Genomic DNA, 20213 nt, shown 5'->3' with positions numbered 1-20213 from the left:
CGTTAGAGGAATATTTGCTTATGATTATGATAAATATTTATTTCATTATTACTAACAGTACGCATATTTTCTTATGAATAATATCCATAGTGGTAAATATTGGTGATTTTTGTGTCCCGGAGCGCCAGCCAGCCTCTCCCCGTCCTCGGCGTCTTGTCTGCGGAAAGAAGGCTGGAGGTTCTCCCGTCTCTTCGCTCCAGTCCCGCCGGCCCGGGTGGAGGCAGCTCGGACAACTGGCTGGACCAGAGAGAACCCACCGGGCATTCCATATTCTTCATTATTCATTCCATGATCTAAAGGTAGGGTTAAATGTGCAGTTTAGTGTAATATTTCGTGTGTTATTTTCCAACGCAGCCATAGTAGCACAGCGCTAAGCTAAGCTACTGTCGTGCCAAACTCCCTTAAGAAATGTGCTGATTGAAGCGTCAGGCGATGTTCGAGAAGTTTTGGTGAGTTGGAAATAATGCAACCCGTCCTGTGGGGGCAATGATCGTCTTATCTTGTATTCGGCGACTATATATGCCATCATCCATCGCTAAAAATGACATAAAATCGCTCTTTCGTAAATGTTTTCCCAGCCTTCGTCGTCACACGCAGCGACTTGTTTTGGTGAGAGGACCTTCAAAAAAACGACACAATAAGGTCAACAAATCATCTAAATTATGTTTTTTCTTCGTCCCGGGTATGCCGAATTGTAAAGCAACGTATGCACGTCGAGGGTGACGTTGTGTGAAGTTCTCAATGCGACTAAACGAATAAATAAGCCAAAAGGTGTATATATAACGTTTTAGCGGAGGCAATTTGGTTTTGCCACTCTGGCGCACATCGTGTTGGCTAGCATTGCTTATTAGCTAATTGGGTCAACTACATAAACAGTAACATTTAGCGTTATATGAATATTCTCTGCATTTGCTTCGCTTATTGTATTGACTAACGTGGGCTGTACTGCTGTAATGGCCGTCAAAATAACACTAACATGAAATATTGAGCAGTGCTGGTGGTGTATAATATATAACCCATTTATTTGGTAGCATTAACCCAACATTTGAGTTGAAATGACCCAGAATTTGGATGGGATGTATAACCAATTTTTTTGGTAAAATCAACCCAGCATTGCAGTTAAAATGACCCAACATTTGGGTTGAATATATAATCCATTTGTTTGGTAGATTTAACCCAGAATTGTATTTAAAATGACCCAGTATTTGGTTTGAAAATATAACCCATGTATTTGGTGAAAATAACCCAGCATTGCATTTCAAATGACCCAGAATTTGGATTGAATATACAACCCGCCTCGCTGGATTAAATAAGAAACCCATCTTGCTGGGTTAAATTAACCAAGCGTTGGTTTGGCCCAATAGTTACCCGGCAGTTTTTAGAGTGTTGTCGGGCCGTTTCGGTCTCTGACAGAAAGAAAGTGAAACCGACAAATAAAAGAAAAACCCAAGACTCTCGATAAATGCTTGATAAACACGACAGAGTGTAACGTGCCTGAGATAGAAATAATTTTGTTCTCTGAGATGGCAGAAAGCTTAAAAAACTACAAGTTGCAATGCTGATCTCTGCCTGTAGGAGTCACAAATCGTAACGACGTTTGAACTACAAAAAACATGAAAATAACACATTTATTTGGTAGAATTGACCCGGCATTGCAGTTGAAATGACCCAACATTTGGGTTGAATATATATAATCCATTTATTTGATAGCATTAACCCAACATCTGAGTTAAAATGACCCAGCATTTGGATGGAATATATAACCAATTTATTTGGTAGAATTAACCTAGCATTGCAGTTAAAATGACCCAACATTTGGGTTGAATATATAATCCATTTATTTGATAGCATTAACCCAACATTTGAGTTAAAATGACCCAGCATTTGGATGGAATATATAACCAATTTATTTGGTAGAATTAACCTAGCATTGCAGTTAAAATGACCCAGGATTTGGATTGAATATATAACCCATTTGTTTGGTAGATTTAACCCAGAATTGTAGTTAAAATGACCCAGTATTTGGTTTGAAAATATAAACCATTTATTTGGTAAAAAATAACCCAGCATTGCAGTTCAAATGACCCAGAATTTGGATTGAATATACAACCCGCCTCGCTGGGTTAAATAAGAAACCCATCTTGCTGGGTTAAATTAACCCAGGATTGGTTTGGCCCAATAGTTACCCGGCAGTTTTGTCGGGTGTTGTCGGGCCGTTTCGGTCTCTGACTGAAAGAAAGTGAAACCAACAAATAAAAGAAAAACCCAAGACTCTCAATAAATGCTTGATAAACACGACAGAGTGTAACGGGCCTGAGATAGAAATCATTTAGTTCTCTGAGATGGCAGAAAGCTTAAAAAACTACAAGTTGCAATGCTGATCTCTGCCTGTAGGAGTCACAAATCGTAACGACGTTTGAACTACAAAAAACATGAAAATAACACATTTATTTGGTAGAATTGACCAAGCATTGCAGTTAAAATGACCCAACATTTGGATTGAATATATAACCCATTTGTTTGGGAGCATTAACCCAACATTTGAGTTAAAATGACCGAGCATTTGGATGGAATATATAACCAATTTATTTGGTAGCATTAACCCAGCATTGCAGTTAAAATGACCCAGCATTTGGATTGAATATATAACCCATTTGTTTGGCAGATTTAACCCAAAATTGTAGTTAAAATGACCCAGTATTTTTTTTTGAAAATATAACCCATTTATTTGGTCAAATCAACCCAGCATTGCAGTTAAAATGACTCAAAATTTGGGTTGAATATATAACCCATTTCTTTGGTAGATTTAACCCAGAATTGTAGTTAAAATGACCCAGTATTTGGTTTGAAAATATAAACCATTTATTTGGTAAAAAATAACCCAGCATTGCAGTTCAAATGACCCAGAATTTGGATTGAATATACAACCCGCCTCGCTGGGTTAAATAAGAAACCCATCTTGCTGGGTTAAATTAACCCAGCGTTGGTTTGGCCCAATAGTTACCCGGCAGGTTTTAGAGTGTTGTCGGGCCGTTTCGGTCTCTGACTGAAAGAAAGTGAAACCAACAAATAAAAGAAAAACCCAAGACTCTGGATAAATGCTTGATAAACACGACAGAGTGTAACGGGCCTGAGATAGAAATAATTTAGTTCTCTGAGATGGCAGAAAGCTTAAAAAACTACAAGTTGCAATGCTGATCTCTGCCTGTAGGAGTCACAAATCGTAACGACGTTTGAACTACAAAAAACATGAAAATAACACATTTATTTGGTAGAATTGACCCAGCATTGCAGTTAAAATGACCCAACATTTGGGTTGAATATATAATCCATTTATTTGATAGCATTAACCCAACATTTGAGTTAAAATGACCCAGCATTTGGATGAAATATATAACCAATTTATTTGGTAGAATTAACCCAGCATTGCAGTTAAAATGACCCAACATTTGGATTTAATATATAACCCATTTGTTTGGCAGATTTAACCCAGAATTGTAGTTAAAAAGACCCAGTATTTGGTTTGAAAATATAGCCCATTTATTTGGTAAAATCAACCCAGCATTGCCGTCAAAATGACCCAACATTTGGGTTGAATATATAACCCATTTGTTTGGCAGATTTAACCCAGAATTGTAGTGAAAATGACCCAGTATTTGGTTTGAGAATATACATTTATAATTTATATTTTATACAGGTATAAATTGGCAGGTATAAATTGACAGGTATAAATTGGAACTATACGCTACTTTGTATTACAAATGGCAACAGCGGAGGATGCGTGTGCATGTGCGAGCCAGTCTGCCCCACAACGAGAGGAATAAAGGGGTTCTTGACTACAACGTCGGACTACAATGGAGCACTTTGGGTAAATCGCTACCAATTGGAAAAAAAAACGTGACACATTGTGAAAATTCCAAACGGCTCGTTTATAGAAAGTATGAAGGAAGGCAACATTGTTTTATAAATATCTCCGCCATGCGTCCATGCTTTGATTTTACATTTTGGGGACTTATGTAGATCCAAAATACACAAAGCAGGTACCAATAGGGTAAGAAAAGTTGCTTTTAAGTCCTTATTTAGCTGGCAGCACTTTACCGCTGAGTCAAAAAGTAGCTTTTAAATACTTACTTTTTTTATTACCGTATTTTTCGGACTATAAGGCGCACTTAAAATCCTTTAATTTTCTCAAAAATCGACAGTGCGCCTTATAACCCGGTGCGCCTAATGTACGGCCTAATTCTGGTTGTGCTTACTAAGCTATTTTATTTGGTACATGGTGAAATGATAAGTGTGACCAGTAGATGGCAGTCATACATACGAGATACGTGTAGACCGCAAGATGACTCAAGTAAACAACACCAAAACATTAAAATGTTCCTTTGAGAATATAGAACATTACACACGGCGCTCAAAAATCTGTCAAAATGTTTTTAGTTGGACTTTGGTAAGCTATGAAGCCGCACCGCTTGATGGATTATTTTAGCATTACAGCTACCATAGTCAGACGTACTGTGCTTCAACATAGGAGTATTATTATGCTGTTTGTATAAGGTAAGACATATTATCTGGCGTTTTGTTTCACAATAATATGCAAAAGCAACTTTTCTGACCTTCTGGTACCTGCTGATGTGTATTTGGGATCTGCATAAGTCCTGAAAATGCGGGCGCGTTCGCCTTTGTAGTCCGTACGACGCCGTAGTTGATAAGTTCCTTCTTTTTCTCTATCTTGTTATGTGACATTCATCCTCCACTGTTGCCATTTCTAATATAAAGTAGCGTAAAGTTCTTACTTATATCTGTCAGTAGCTATCAAAGCGCTAAAAACTGTAGTGAGTTTACTGTAGTGACTTTACATAATTCACCCAAGGAATTTTAGTTATTAGAGGGTTCCGGTCAGACGGTTTTTCACGGGACACAGGGAACATTATCACATGCTACACACAGAGAGCAAGCCAGGAGGAGGCATGCTAATAGCTAAGCTAACCGCTAGTGCAGTGTTTTTCAACCACTAGTGTACCGCAAGATGGTGTGCCGTGGGAGATTTCACATATTTGGGTTAAAAACGTTTTTTGCAAACCAGTAATTATAGTCTGCAATGATGTGTTGTTGTTGAGTGTCGGTGCTGTCTAGAGCTCGGCAGAGTAACCGTGTAATACTCTTCCATATCAGTAGGTGGCAGCCGGTAGCTAATTGCTTTGTAAATGCAGGTAAAACGGTGTCTTATGCTTAAACCAAAAATAAACAAAAGGTGAGTGCCCTTAAGAAAAGGCATCGAAGCTTAGGAAGGCTATGCAGAACGAAACTAAAACTGAACTGGCTACAAAGAAAACAAAAAGAGAATGCTGGACGACAGCAAAAACTTACTGTGGAGCAAAGACGGCGTCCAGAATGTACATCCGAACATGACATGACAATCAACAATGTCCCCACAAAGAAGGATAAAAACAACTGAAATATTCTTGATTGCTAAAACAAAGTAGATGCGGGGAATATCGCTCAAAGGAAGACATGAAACGGCTACAGGATAATACCAAAAAAAAGAGAAAAAGCCACCAAAATAGGAGCGCAAGGCAAGAAGTAAAACACTACACACAGGAAAACAGCAAACAACTCCAAATAAGTCAGGGTGTGATGTGACAGTACACCTACTTTGAGACAAGAGCTATAGTGATGCATGCTTGGTTATGCTTTAAAGTCATATCCAACAATTGCGACGACCACTTTTTACTGTCAACTGAGTTTATGATTTCTGCTGGTGGTGTGCCTCCGCATTTTTTCAACACAAAAAATGTGCCTTGGCTCAAAAAAAGGTTGAAAAACACTGCGCAGGTGGATCCGTCCATACATCAGGAGTGTCGATACCAAGTAATCGATGATGGATCAATATTTTTTAGTTTCACAAAATAATTTTTTTGTTTTTGTTAATGTTCACAAACTCTGGGAATAATTCCCTGGACTTTGAGGGCAACAATCTAAGTATTCAAAAGAGTATTTTTGTGATTTAGTTATTGTGTATTATTGACTTTGTTTTGATCAAACAGTTGTATGTAATACAAAATGTATTATTTAAATTAGAGATGTCCGATAATATCGGTCTGCCGATATTATCGGCCGATAAATGCGTTAAAATGTAATATCGGAGATTATCGGTATCGTTTTTTTTATTATCAGTATCGTTTTAAAAAAAAAATTTTAATTTTTTTTTATTAAATCCACATAAAAAACACAAGATACACTTACAATTAGTGCACCAACCCAAAAAACCTCCCTCCCCCATTTACACTCATTCACACAAAAGGGTTGTTTCTTTCTGTTATTAATATTCTGGTTCCTACATTATATATCAATATATATCAATACAGTCTGCAAGGGATACAGTCCGTAAGCACACATGATTGTGCGTGCTGCTGCTCCACTAATAGTACTAACCTTTAACAATTAGTTTTACTAATTTTTAGGGATGTCCGATAATATCGGCCTGCCGATATTATCGGCCGATATATGCGTTAAAATGTAATATCGGAAATTATCGGTATCGTTTTTTATTTTATTTTATTTTATTTTATTTTTTTTAATTTTTTTTATTAAATCAACATTAAAAAACACAAGATACACTTACAATTAGTGCACCAACCCAAAAAAACTCCCTCCCCCATTTACACTCATTCACACAAAAGGGTTGTTTCTTTCTGTTATTAATATTCTGCTTCCTACATTATATATCAATATATATCAATACAGTCTGCAAGGGATACAGTCCGTAAGCACACATGATTGTGCGTGCTGCTGCTCCACTAATAATACTAACCTTTAACAGTTAATTTGACAAATTTTCATTAATTACTAGTTTCTATGTAACTGTTTTTATATTGTTTTACTTTCTTTTTTATTCAAGAAAATGTTTTGAATGTATTTATCTTATTTTATTTGATTCATTTTTTCAAAAAGTACCTTATCTTCACCATACCTGGTTGTCCAAATTAGGCATAATAATGTGTTAATTCCACGACTGTATATATCGGTTGATATTGGTATCGGTTGATATCGGTATCGGTTGATATCGGTATCGGTAATTAAAGAGTTGGACAATATCGGAATATCGGATATCGGCAAAAAGCCATTATCGGACATCCCTAATTTAAATATGTTCACCCACTCACAGAGTGTGTTTGTGTGTGTGTGTGTGTGTGTGTGTCCGTCCTTCAGCACCGTCCATGTCCAAGTCAGGCCAGATGCCACTGTCCAACATCAGCGTGCCAAAGCCCTCCATTTCCCGCGTGCCCAGCAGCATGGAGGGCATCAACCACGAGCTGGAAAAGGTCTTCATCAAAGACAACGCAGACAAGGAGGAGCTGAAGGTGGGCTGCACTTTTTTCATTTGACTTTGTCCTTTTCTATAGTATGCATTTAATAGGAGTGTGCATTAGAGTATGTGATCTTTAGGTACAGATTTCACACATTTTGTGTTGTAGGTGCGTAACTGCATGTTCTGTCCGTGCAACATTCTCCCTTACACCTACCTGTCACTGCCTTCATCCAAGATGCCCACTTTTGGGTGCAGCAACGCTATTTTCCTTCCACTTAAGTACTTTTGTTTTACGTGCCTCTGCAATAAGTCTAGCGCCCCTGCAGGCGAAACGTTATATTGCATTTGAAGTTTGGATGCAGTGTACTGTACGCCACACGTAATAAAATAATAGGCCCACTGCCCTTAGAGGGTGAAACATTATTTTGCACTACAAGTTTGGATGTAGTGTACACCACATGTAATAAAATAATAGGCCCAGCGCCCTTAAAGGGTGTAACATTATTTTGTACTTGAAGTTTGGATATAGTGTACACCACACGTAATGAAATATAAAGTCCAGCGCCCTTAAAGGGTGTAATAAATTTATTAAAAAATAAGTCCAACGCTACTAGATGAAAGAAAATATGATGTTCAGCGCCCCTGAAAGGTGAAACATTATTTTGCACTGGAAGTTTGGATGCAGTGTATACCACATAATAAAATTATTAAAAAAATAAGTCCAGCGCTACTAGAAGGTGAAATATTATTTTGCACACACATAATAAAATAAGTCCAGCGCCCTTAAAGGGGAACTGCCTATTGCTCACAATCATTATGGGAGAAAAGAACACACATCTTTTATTTTTTTGAAGATTTTAAAGATGATTAAAAACGCTTGAAATTGTGATATCATTGTATTTATTTTCCTAAACCAACTTTTATTCATTAGGACAGGCATCATTTTCAATATATGGCAGTGTACTCATTTTTACTGTGTTCACCCGACCCCAAAGTGATATTTGGAGACGTGACCATCGTTCCAATTTGGATTCTATCTTAATTCTTAATAGTTTACGATTTAGATCTCTCCTTGGATAAAGATTTGGTGTTATACGCAGTCCTAGATATATGATATCTGCCTCTTTCCATTTCATTTTGGAGTTCTGGGGCCGTACTTATCAAGCTTCTTAGAGTGCCATTTTACACTTAAGTCCTGAGAATTTGCGAAATTTAGTCCTACTCTCAAACTTAAGAATAAAAGCTTTTTATCAACGTTCTTAAGTCTAAGAATCACTCCTACTCTCCACCATATTTAAGAGACCTTCAGATGTGTCTTAAGTGGTTAGGAGTTGCCAGCAGGGGATGGCACTGAGGCGAGAGAGACGTGCGCGAACGTTCAGGGAACGGAACAATGTTGGGTTTGTTTTGATGACGAGCAGCTGATCAAACGGTATCGTTTAGACAGAGCGGATATTATTTTTGTCACAGATTTAATACTTTTCGATTCCTTGTTGATTTCTGCATGTGTCTGCAGTGGGCTAGTATATATAGAGCCACCCACACCAGTTTCAAATTAGTTGCCTAATTAATGAATTGGAAAGAAAATGTTATGAGAGTAGCGTATGTGTGTGGCCGTGAGGTGAGTGACGTCAGTGAGTGTGTGGGCGATAGAAGAGAGGGAGCGGTAGCGTGAGTGCCGGCGGGGACTAGTTTGTTTTGTATTATTTTGTAGTTTATTGTCAAAATATACACTCCCATTGTCCACTTAAATATTTCCAAGATATTTCTTTATTCTTAGACAACGGATTCCCTTCCGTGATTGGTCATTTCTATGGACACAGAAATGACGTCACCTAAAATTCCGTTTACGGCACATAGTAATGTCGTAATTCAGCTCTGAGTGTGACACTTAAGATTCAGTCCTACACTTCGCTGAAAGTGTGAGTAAGACGCTCGATAACTAACTTTTAAGTGCAGCTTTCAGCGAAGAATTTATTTACTCTTAAGTCAACTCTTAGCAGACTTCTTAGGAGTCATTCTAAGAAGCTTGATAAGTACGGCCCCTGAACTTGCGATTTCTTCCAATGTTTATTGAGTGGAAGTATTTCACATTTTTCCCAATTTACTTTACACCCCAATAAACTGCCATATTCAGTGATTACCTTAGTGATACAGTGACGAGGGGAGTCGCCATGTCACATTTTCTTATGTTTACATCCCTAAAATGGGGATAAAAGGTGCATAAAGTTCAGCCTCTGGCTTGCAATGGCAAGGAGAAGTGTCTATTGGTGCTGGTTGATCCAAGATGGCGTCATATGTTAGTCTATATTACGCATAATTAGCCCTGACACACGTGCGTGTCATTTTGTAAAAAGGCTCAAATAAAATAAAGTGGTTACATAATTGTTCATTGTGATCGCACCAAACAGTCACCAGATATTTGAAGGTTTGTAAAAAATAATAGAGAGAGAGAGAGAGGAAAATGATTGACTGCTGGTTGATTCTTCTTCACGTTCAGTCGCTGGAGGTTCCTGATGGCCGCAGAGCTCCTTTCCCTCCCCAGCAGCGCAGCAGCAGCCAGCGCAGCGCTGACACCCAGACTCCCTCAGGTCCTGGACGCTCCAGCAGCTGTTCCAGCTTGTCACCCTGCCCCTCACCTGCCTGCCCACCTGGGTCACATGACAGCAGTCCTTACTCCACCGAGGACCTACTCTACGATCCTGATAAAGGTTGAACACATCTTCTTTTATTCTCTCAACTGGTCTCCTCTCCTCGTACGATTATTATGATGAATATTATTATGGTTATGACTATAACTACTATTATTATTATTATTATTATTATTTATATTATGGGCCTGCTGCAATGCAAGCAGCCCATATTATTATTGCTCATACTTCCACTTTTATTATTATAGTTCCACACGTTTCTCTTATGCTTAAAGGCCTACTGAAAGCCACTACTAGCGACCACGCAGTCTGATAGTTTATATATCAATGATGAAATCTTAACATTGCAACACATGCCAATACGGCCGGGTTAACTTATAAAGTGACATTTTAAATTTCCCGCCACACTTCCGGTTGAAAAAGCCTTCGAAGGATGACGTATGCGCGTGACGTAGCCCGAGGAACAGAGGTATGCCTTCTCCATTGAATACAATACAAAAAAGCTCTGTTTTCATTTCATAATTCCACAGTATTCTGGACATCTGTGTTGGTGAATCTTTTGCAATTTGTTTAATGAACAATGGAGGCTGCAAAGAAGAACGTTGTAGGTGGCTGTAGCAACACAAGGACCACTTACTCGGATAGCAGACGCCTAGCCGATGCTAGCAGACGCCTAGCCGATGCTAGCAGACCCACCGCACGGATGATCTGGTGAAGTCCTTCGTCGCGCCATCAATCGCTGGAACGCAGGTGAGCACGGGTGTTGCTGAGCAAAGCAGATGAGGGCTGGCTGGCGTAGGTGGAGCGCTAATGTTTTTATCATAGCTCTGTGAGCTCCGGTTGCTAAGTTAGCCTTAGCGTCGTTAGCAACAGCATTGTTAAGCTTTGCCAGGCTGAGATCTATTAACCGTGTAGTTACATGTACATGGTTTAATAGTATTGTTGATCTTCTGTCTATCCTTCCAGTCAGGGATTTATTTATTTTGTTTCTATCTGCATTTGAGACAGATGCTATCACGTTAGCTCATGCTAAAGATGCTAAAGAGCTTCGTCGATGTATTGTCGTGGAGATAAAAGGCACTGTAATGTCCATTTCGCGTTCTCGACTCTCATTTTCAAGAGGATATAGTATCCGAGGTGGTTTAAAATACAAATCCGTGATCCACAATAGAAAAAGGAGAAAGTGTGGAATCCAATGAGCCAGCTTGTACCTAAGTTACGGTCAGAGCGAAAAAAAATATGTATTTCACTGCATTCTAGTCCGTCACTCTAACGTTCCTCGTCCACGAATCTTTCATCCTCGCTCAAATTAATGGGGTAATCGTCACTTTCACGGTCCGAATAGCTCTAGCTGCGTTGAAAACAATAGGAAAATATGAGGGAGTGAACAACTGACAATGTCACGCGACTTCCGGTAGGGGCAAGGTTTTTTTTTATCGGAGACCAAAAGTTGCGAACTTTATCGACGTTGTTCTATACTAAATCCTTTCAGCAAAAATATGGCAATATCGCAAAATGATCAAGTATGACACATAGAATGGATCTGCTATCCCCGTTTAAATAAAAAAAAATCATTTCAGTAGGCCTTTAATACGTGACAGACCCCCACATATGTTATACCGTCGGAAAGGTCTCATTTGTACCGGCGGGGGTACTTTAAGTTGGGAACATTTCGTATTACCATGGCGACGCGATTCACGAATAAAAAAAAACGCCAAAAAGACAAGATTACCTCCTCTTGTAGCTCAGCCATACTTTAACGTAGCTCGGTGCTTAACGTCTCATTTTGTTCACACACTTGTCTACTTAAAACCTGTTTTGACGTCCAATGTGTGATTTTGGCTGGATGACCGTCGGAAGGAGGCGAGCGCCCTCTGGATTTTCCCATTTTAGGGGATGGCGTCCACTCTAGTTTACTAGAGATTGGAAGCCCCGAAAATATGCTTTTGGTACGTGGCAATTGTTAACTGTTAGCATGCTAATGTTAGCTTGGGGAGTCAGTGGTCGTACTTGAAGGATTTTGGAGAGTCAGTGGTCACACTCGAATGTGTTTAGAGAGTCAGTGGTCGTATTTGAAGATGTTTGAAAATTCTGTGGTTGCGGTTGAAGGTGTTTGGAGAGTCAGTGGTCGCATTTGAAGGAGTTTGGAGAGTCAGTGGTCGCACTTGAAGGAGTTTGTAGAGTCAGTGGTCGCACTTGAAGGAGTTTGGAGAGTCAGTGGTCGCACTTAAAAGGAGTTTGTAGAGTCAGTGGTCGCACTTGAAGGAGTTTGTAGAGTCAGTGGTCGCACTTGAATGAGTTTGGAGAGTCAGTGGTCGCACTTGAAGGAGTTTGGAGAGTCAGTGGTCGCACTTGAAGGAGTTTGGAGAGTCAGTGGTCATACTTGAAGGAGTTTGGAGAGTCAGTGGTCGCATTTGAAGGAGTTTGTAGAGTCAGTGGTTGCACTTGGAGTTTGTAGAGTCAGTGGTCGCACTTGAAGGAGTTTGGAGAGTCAGTGGTCATACTTGAAGGAGTTTGGAGAGTCAGTGGTCACACTCGAATGTGTTTAGAGAGTCAGTGGTCGTATTTGAAGGCGTTTGAAAATTCTGTGGTCGCACTTGAAGGTGTTTAGAGAGCCAGTGGTTGTACTTGAAGTCTGGAAATTTTGTGGTCACACTTGAATGTGGTTGAAGAGTCAGTGATCGGATTTGAAGGTGTTTAGAGGTTCATTTGTCGTGCTTGAAGGTCATATTTGAAGGGAAATTCTGTAGTTGCACTTGAAGCTATTTGGACAGTCAGTGGTCGCACTAGAAGGAGTTTGGAGAGTCAGTGGTCACACTTGAAGGACTCCTTCAAGTGCGACCACTGACTCTCTGAACACCTTGAAGTACGATCACTGACTCTAACACGCTAACATTAAAGTGCTCACCTTTTTTTGGCAAATTTTACACATTTTTCTGTAATTCCGCAGCCATACACCTCACAGTCTTATAACTTGGTATGTGTAACATGCTAACTGTTAGCATGGCCTCATTTACCTGCAATGTCTTAGCCTTCTTCCAATTCCTTCCAAGTGCATTGTTGTTATTATTAGTGTCGTTGTTATTGTATGAATGCTGGAAAGTATTTGAATTCCTCTTAGTTTGCCATTTTCCTTCGAACATTCAGCCAACAACGTATTCCAATCATCTTCAACATTCAAACTAACAATTTTTCAAAGTTCCAACAATTCCTACTTTTCCCAGAATTCCCTCCGTTTCCAGCTTCCCACTGTTTGTACCACATTTTTCAACCCATTTTAACTATTTCATCATTGAAGCATTGCACTTTTCCAAGACAATTCAAGCTAGTTTTTGTTGCAAACATTCCAGTCACACTTTTCCGAGCAGGTTCTTTGAGTTCGCTGAAATCATTCCATCATATTCTAAGTTCGATGTGTTCCTTCACAGACGGTGAAAGCAGTTCACCGCTCCCCAAATTCGCCTCCTCACCGAAACCCAACAACAGTTACATGTTCAAGCGAGAGCCGCCCGAAGGTTGCGAGAAGATCAAAGCTTTCGAGGAGATGAGGTAGTTTGCTTCAGTCCAAGCAGCACTTGATGCTTACTAACTGGCTAACTAACTAGCGCTAACTTCCTTCCAGCTCCCGACAGTCCAGCTCAGCATCAGCGCTCCTCTTCTCCTGCCCTGACAAAAACAAGGTCAACTTCATCTCGACCGGCTCAGCATTCTGTCCCGTCAGACTCCCAGCATCCCTGCATGTAACGCCCAGCGTGCCATCCCAGGAACATGAGGACGGCACAACATCATCAACATCGCACGCTTTTACCACTCAAGTCTCCACCAGCACCAGCACAGAAGAAGACTCCATCAGCTAGACCTTCTACACCTTCAAGTGTGACCACTGACCATCCAAACTCCTTCACTTGTGACCACAGACTCTCCAAATTCCTTTAAGTGTGACCAATGACTGTCCAAACTCCTTCAAGTGGGATCAGAGACTCTCCGAACTCCTTCAGATGTGACCACTGACTCCCCAAACTCCTTCAGATGTGACCACTGACTCTCCAAAGACCTCCAAGTGTGACCACTGACTCTCCAATTACCTTCAAGTGCGACCACTGACTCTCCAAACACCTTCAACTGTGACCACTGACTCTCCAAACAATCAAAACTCCTTAAAGTACGACCACAGAATTTCCAAACACCCTCAAGTGTGACCACTGACTCTCCAAACAATCAAAACTCCTTCAAGTACGACCACTGACTCTACAAACTCCTTCAAATGCGACCACTGACTCTCCAAACTCCTTCAAGTGCGATCACTGACTCCCCAAACACCTTGAAGTACGACCACTGACATCCAAAAACACCTTCAATTGCGACCACTGACTCTCCAAACTCCTTCAAGTGCGACCGCTGACATCCAAACACAAACAATGTGTTTGGAGAGTCCTTCACAACTGAAGGATTTTCGAGAGTCAGTTGTCACACTTCAAGGTGTTTGGAAATTCTGTGGTCACACTTGAAGATGTTTGGATGTCAATGGTTTCACTTGAAGAAGTTTGGAGAGTCAGTGGTCGCATTTGAAGATGTTTGGAAATTCTGTGGTCACACTTGAAGATGTTCTGAAAGTCACACTTAATGGGGTTTGGAGAGTCAGTGGTCAAATTGAAGGAGTTTCGAGAGTCAGTGATCGTACTTCAAGGTGTTCAGAGAGTCAGCGGTCACACTTGAAGGAGTCCTTCAAGTGCGACCGTGGTCAGTGGTCAAAGTTGAAGGAATTTGGAGAGTCAGTGGTCGCACTTGAAGATGTTTGGAAATTCTGTGGTCACACTTAAAGATGTTCGACCACAGAATTTTCAAACACCTTCAAATACGACCCCTGACGACTGACTCTCCAAACTCCTTCAAGTAGGACCACTGACTCTCCAAACTCCTTCAAGTACGACCACTGACTCTCCCAAGTCCTTCAAGTGTGACCACTGACTCTCCAAACTCCTTCAAGTGTGACCACTGACTCTCCCAAGTCCTTCAAGTGTGACCACTGACTCTCCAAACACCTTCAATTGTGACCAAAGTATTTCCAAACTCCTTCAAGTACGACCACTGACTCTTTAAACTCCTTCAAGTGTGACCACTGACTCTCCAAACTCCTTCAAGAACGACCACTGACTCTCCAAACACCTTCAATTGTCCCCAAAGTATTTCCAAACTCCTTCAAGTACGACCACTGACTCTTTAAACACCTTCAATTGTGACTAAAGTATTTCCAAACTCCTTCAAGTACGACCACTGACTCTTTAAACTCCTTCAAGTGTGACCACTGACTCTCCAAACTCCTTCAAGTACGACCACTGCCTCTCCAAACACCTTCAATTGTCCCCAAAGTATTTCCAAACTCCTTCAAGTACGACCACTGACTCTTTAAACTCCTTCAAGTGTGACCACTGACTCTTTAAACTCCTTCAAGTGTGACCACTGACTCTTTAAACTCCTTCAAGTGTGACCACTGACTCTCCAAACTCCTTCAAGTGTGACCACTGACTCTACCAGGTCATTAAAGTGTGACCACTGACTCTCCAAACTCCTTCAAGTGTGACCACTGACTCTCCCAAGTCATTAAAGTGTGAGCACTGACTCTCCAAACACCTTCAATTGTGACCAAAGTATTTCCAAACTCCTTCTAGTACGACCACTGACTCTTTAAACTCCTTCAAGTGCGACCACTGACTCTCCAAACTCCTTCAAGTACGACCACTGACTCTCCAAACACCTTCAATTGTGACCAAAGTATTTCCAAACTCCTTCTAGTACGACCACTGACTCAAGTGTGACCACTGACTCTCCAAACTCCTTCAAGTACGACCACTGACTCACCAAACTCCTTCAAGTACGACCACTGACTCTCCAAACTCCTTCAAGTGCGACCACTGACTCTCCAAACTCCTTCAAGTGTGACCACAGAAATTTCAAACTCCTTCAAGTGTGACCAAATAATTTCCAAACTCCTTCAAGTGTGACCAAAGAATTTCCAAACTCCTTCAAGTGTGACCACTGACTCTCCCAAGTCCTTCAAGTGTGACCACTGACTCTCCCAAGTCCTTCAAGTGTGACCACTGACTCTCCAAACTCCTTCAAGTACGACCACTGACTCTTTAAACTCCTTCAAGTGTGACCACACTCTCCCAACTCCTTCAAGTACAATCACTGACTCTACAAACACCTTCAATTGTGACCAAAGTATTTCCAAATTCCTTCAAGTACGACCACTGACTCTCCCAAGTCCTTCAAGTACGGCCACTGACTCTCCAAACTCCTTCAAGTACGGCCACTGACTCTCCAAATTCCTTCACGTACGACCACTGACTCTCCAAACTTTTTCAAGTATGACCACTGACTCTCCTAACTCCTTCAAGTGTGACCACAGAAATTCCAAACTCCTTCAAGTGTGACCACAAAAATTCCCAACTCCTTCAAGTGTGACCACAGAAATTCCAAACACCTTTAAGTGTGACCACTGACTCTCTAAACTCCTTCAAGAACAACCACTGACTCTCTAAACTCCTTCAAGTGTAACCACAGAATCTCTCAAGCCCTCCTTACTTCTGCATGATGTGGAACTTAAGCAAGTAGAGTCAAGCTGGCCATGAGGAGGTAACTACAGAAGGGATATTAGTCTATTTATGTTCTTGTTTTGTTATGTTGCAAATATTTACACATGAATGAGCTGTACAATCAATCATACAATCGTCATTGATCCGTTGAACGCTGCAACATCAGGGTTAGCTTTGCAATTGATGAATTTAACAAGTTCTTCGTGCTTGGATATACTTGATGGTGCACCCCAGGGGTCAATGCTGGGACCAAAGTGGTTGATGTAAAACACTTCCAAGTTAGTAGTATTTTGCTTTTCGTCGAGGGGACAAAACCAATCCCAGTGGTAAATATATGCATATACTGTAAATATATATCTATATACTGTATCTCTATGAGAAGAAAGAAAAGCCCTTGTTTGAAGAAGAAAAGTATTGCTGAGTAAGCAGCTGAACTTGTTTACAGGAAGATATACCCAGTACTAGTGTGTACTTTTATCAAATCATACGTCTGATTGTCATCTGCGTGTCTTACACCTTCTCCTGTGCAAATTAGATCAATCACAACATTAAAACCTACTCCTAAAGTACATTGTAGTACTGTAATACACCTTCTAGTAGTACTATAGGACACCTTCTAGTAGTACTGTTGTACACCTTCTAGTAGTACTGTAGGACACCTTCTAGTAGAACTGTAGAACACCTTCTGGCAGTACTGTAATACACCCTATTGTTGTACTGTAATACACCTTCTAGCAGTACTGTTATACACATTCTAGTAGCACTGTAATACACCTTCTGGCAGTACTGTAATACACCTAGTAGCACTGTACCTTTTAGAAAACATGGGAGTCACCAAGCACTACGTAAAGTTTGTACATCTAGAAATCTTTCAGTAAGATGATAATTCATAAGGATAATTCGAGGCAACGTTTTAAATGCGCTTTTAGTGTGCAGTAAACCAGCAAAAAGAAAAAACACTTCTAAAAACACCAACTTTGTTTTGAATTGGCCATATTTGGAAAATAAATCTACTTTACAAAATAATCATACGGACCACAATGAGATTGAGTAAAACAAAATTCTCTGTATTGCATAAAAGAAGCCAAAGAAGTAACATACATTCATATTTGTTTGACATATGCATATACATTCATATTTTCATATTTGCATATACATGCACATGTTTTGATATATGCATATACATTAGTATTTGTTTGATGTATGCATATACATTAGTAGTTGTTTGATATATGTATATACATTCATATATGTTTGATATTTGGATATGCGTGCATATTTTGTGATCCATTCCTATACATTAATATCTGTTTGATATATACATAAACATTCATATTTGTCTGAAATATGCATATACATTTGTATTGTGATATTTGCATATACATGCACATGTTTTGATATACTGTATGCATATGTTTGATATCGGCCCATACATTAGTATTTGTTTGATATCTGCATACACATTAGTATTTGTTTGATATGTGCATATGCATTCATATATGTTTGATATTTGGATATACATGCACATGTTTTGATATATGCATACACATTAGTATTTGTTTGATATGTGCATATGCATTCATATATGTTTGATATTTGGATATACATTAGGGATGTCCGATAGGCCGATAAATGCGTTAAAATGTAATATCGGAAATTATCGGTATCGTTTTTTTTATTATCTGTATCGTTTTTTTTTAAATCAACATAAAAAACACAAGATACACTTACAATTAGTGCACCAACCCAAAAACCCCCCCCCCCCCCCCCATTTCTTTCTGTTATTAATATTCTGGTTCCTACATTATATATCAATATATATCAATACAGTCTGCAAGGAATACAGTCCGTAAGCACACATGATTGTGCGTGCTGCTGGTCCACTAATAGTACTAACCTTTAACAGTTAATTTTACTCATTTTCATTCATTACTAGTTTCTATGTAACTGTTTTTATATTGTTTTACTTTCTTTTTTATTCAAGAAAATGTTTTTAATTTACTTATCTTATTATTATTTAAAAAAAAAAAAAAGTACCTTATCTTCACCATACATGGTTGTCCACATTAGGCATAATGTGTTAATTCCACAACTGCATATATCGGTTGGTATCGGTATCGGTTGATATCGGTATCGGTAATTAAAGAGTTGGACAATATCGGATATCGGCAAAAAGCCATTATCGGACATCCCTAATATACATGAATATTTTGTGATATATGCATATGAATTAATATCAAATATATTCATATTTTTCTGATATATGCATATACATTCAAATGTGTTTGATATATGCATTTATGTTTATATATGTTTGATATATGCATATACATTCATATTTGTTTGATATCCATAATTGTTCCAATATAGACATATACAGTACATTTTGTTTAATATATACATATACATAAACATTTGTTCCAATATAGACATATACAGTACATTTTGTTTAATACATTTGTTCCAATATAGACATATACATCAAATGTACCTGATGTATTCATATATATTCATATTTGTTTGGTGGCCAGCAGTCATTCAACATCTGACTGAAGCTTCCATGTTCAACACCATGAAATATGAGAGGAATGAGATAGGCTCCAGCAACCCCGAAAGGGACAAGCGGTAGAAAAAATGGATGGATGGAAATCCTATACACGCCACTGAGTAAATGTTTGCAGAACATTACTGTCACCAAGTGGCGCATGAGAGTATTGCAGGAATGAATAACTACTGCTTAGGAAAATATGTTATTAATATTCTACTTTTCCTTGCTTTGTCCATTTGTGTTGTTTAAGGAGTCAACACAACATGAACACTTATTTGATGGACTTTGTTCTTATTGTCAACATGGATGAATCATGAGATATATTAATCTCTTAGTCATTTGCCGCAAATCAAATCTAAAATGTTTTGTTCGGATTAAATTTGCACATGTTGACTTACATTGTGTTATTTTATTACCACATTTATTGTACCAAATGTGTCGAACTTTTAAAAAAAAACCTCACGCGTTTGAACAATCACCAAAATAAAATATGGCTAGCACCGCTTCCGGTTCGTTGCGCAACGTCGGAAAAACTTCCTGTAGACGGTCGGGCCAGGCTTTCAAAATAAAAGCATGGATTTGAGCACAGAAGTTGTGTTTTTATTTATTTATTTTTTATTTTTTTAACGCGCCAACAAGACTTAGTAGTTATTGTCGGTGTTTGTTTGACTGAAGCTGCTACTTTCTCTTTGGAACATGGAATATTTAGTTGAATGATCAACACGCACAACTGCGTGGCAGGAAGAAGAGGGTGATACAATAAACCTATCTTGTTGTGTTTGATGCAGCTAGACTACAAATGAGACTAAATCTAATCTTAGTTGGGTTTTTTTTAGAAACTAAAATGGCGTGTTTGTTGTTTTGAAAGTCACTGAAAAAGAAATCGTTAGTCTATAACAATACGATTGTCTGAATGTCAAGAAACATTATTTTTTAAATTTATAATTTGAATCTAAGTGGTGTATATTTTCTGCATTTTAACTTACAGTTAAATTATTATTGCTAAATAATGTTGTGCTTGACACACGCGATCATGTTTTAAATTATTTATATTTTCTTTGTTGTTGGCGAAGATGTGTAATATTATGACCCGCCAGCAGGTGGCAATA

At 39.1% G+C, this 20213-nt stretch overlaps 1 protein-coding gene across 1 annotated transcript; it reads left to right on the top strand.

The window, feature by feature from the left end:
* Positions 1–138: 138 nt before the first annotated feature.
* On the top strand, positions 139–20009 carry LOC133635917 (glucocorticoid-induced transcript 1 protein-like). The gene is made up of 5 exons (XM_062029376.1): positions 139–299; positions 7210–7361; positions 9810–10020; positions 13389–13509; positions 13583–20009. The coding sequence occupies exons 2-5, from the start codon at positions 7218–7220 to the stop codon at positions 13815–13817; spliced, it is 711 nt and encodes a 236-aa protein (XP_061885360.1). The 5' UTR covers positions 139–299; positions 7210–7217; the 3' UTR covers positions 13818–20009.
* Positions 20010–20213: the final 204 nt, after the last annotated feature.

This window comes from Entelurus aequoreus, linkage group LG20 (assembly GCF_033978785.1).
Source record: "Entelurus aequoreus isolate RoL-2023_Sb linkage group LG20, RoL_Eaeq_v1.1, whole genome shotgun sequence".
Taxonomy (NCBI): Eukaryota; Metazoa; Chordata; class Actinopteri; order Syngnathiformes; family Syngnathidae; genus Entelurus; species Entelurus aequoreus.
Note: the sequence above shows the minus strand (reverse complement) of the source record. Positions and strands in the feature narration are given on the sequence as shown.

Coding starts and splice junctions, on each gene's coding strand:
- LOC133635917 (XM_062029376.1), top strand. CDS start 7,218: ATGTCCAAGTCAGGCCAGATGCCACTGTCCAACATCAGCGTGCCAAAG. Junction 7,362..9,809: donor CAGACAAGGAGGAGCTGAAG/GTGGGCTGCACT, acceptor CTTCACGTTCAG/TCGCTGGAGGTTCCTGATGG. Junction 10,021..13,388: donor ACTCTACGATCCTGATAAAG/GTTGAACACATC, acceptor GTTCCTTCACAG/ACGGTGAAAGCAGTTCACCG.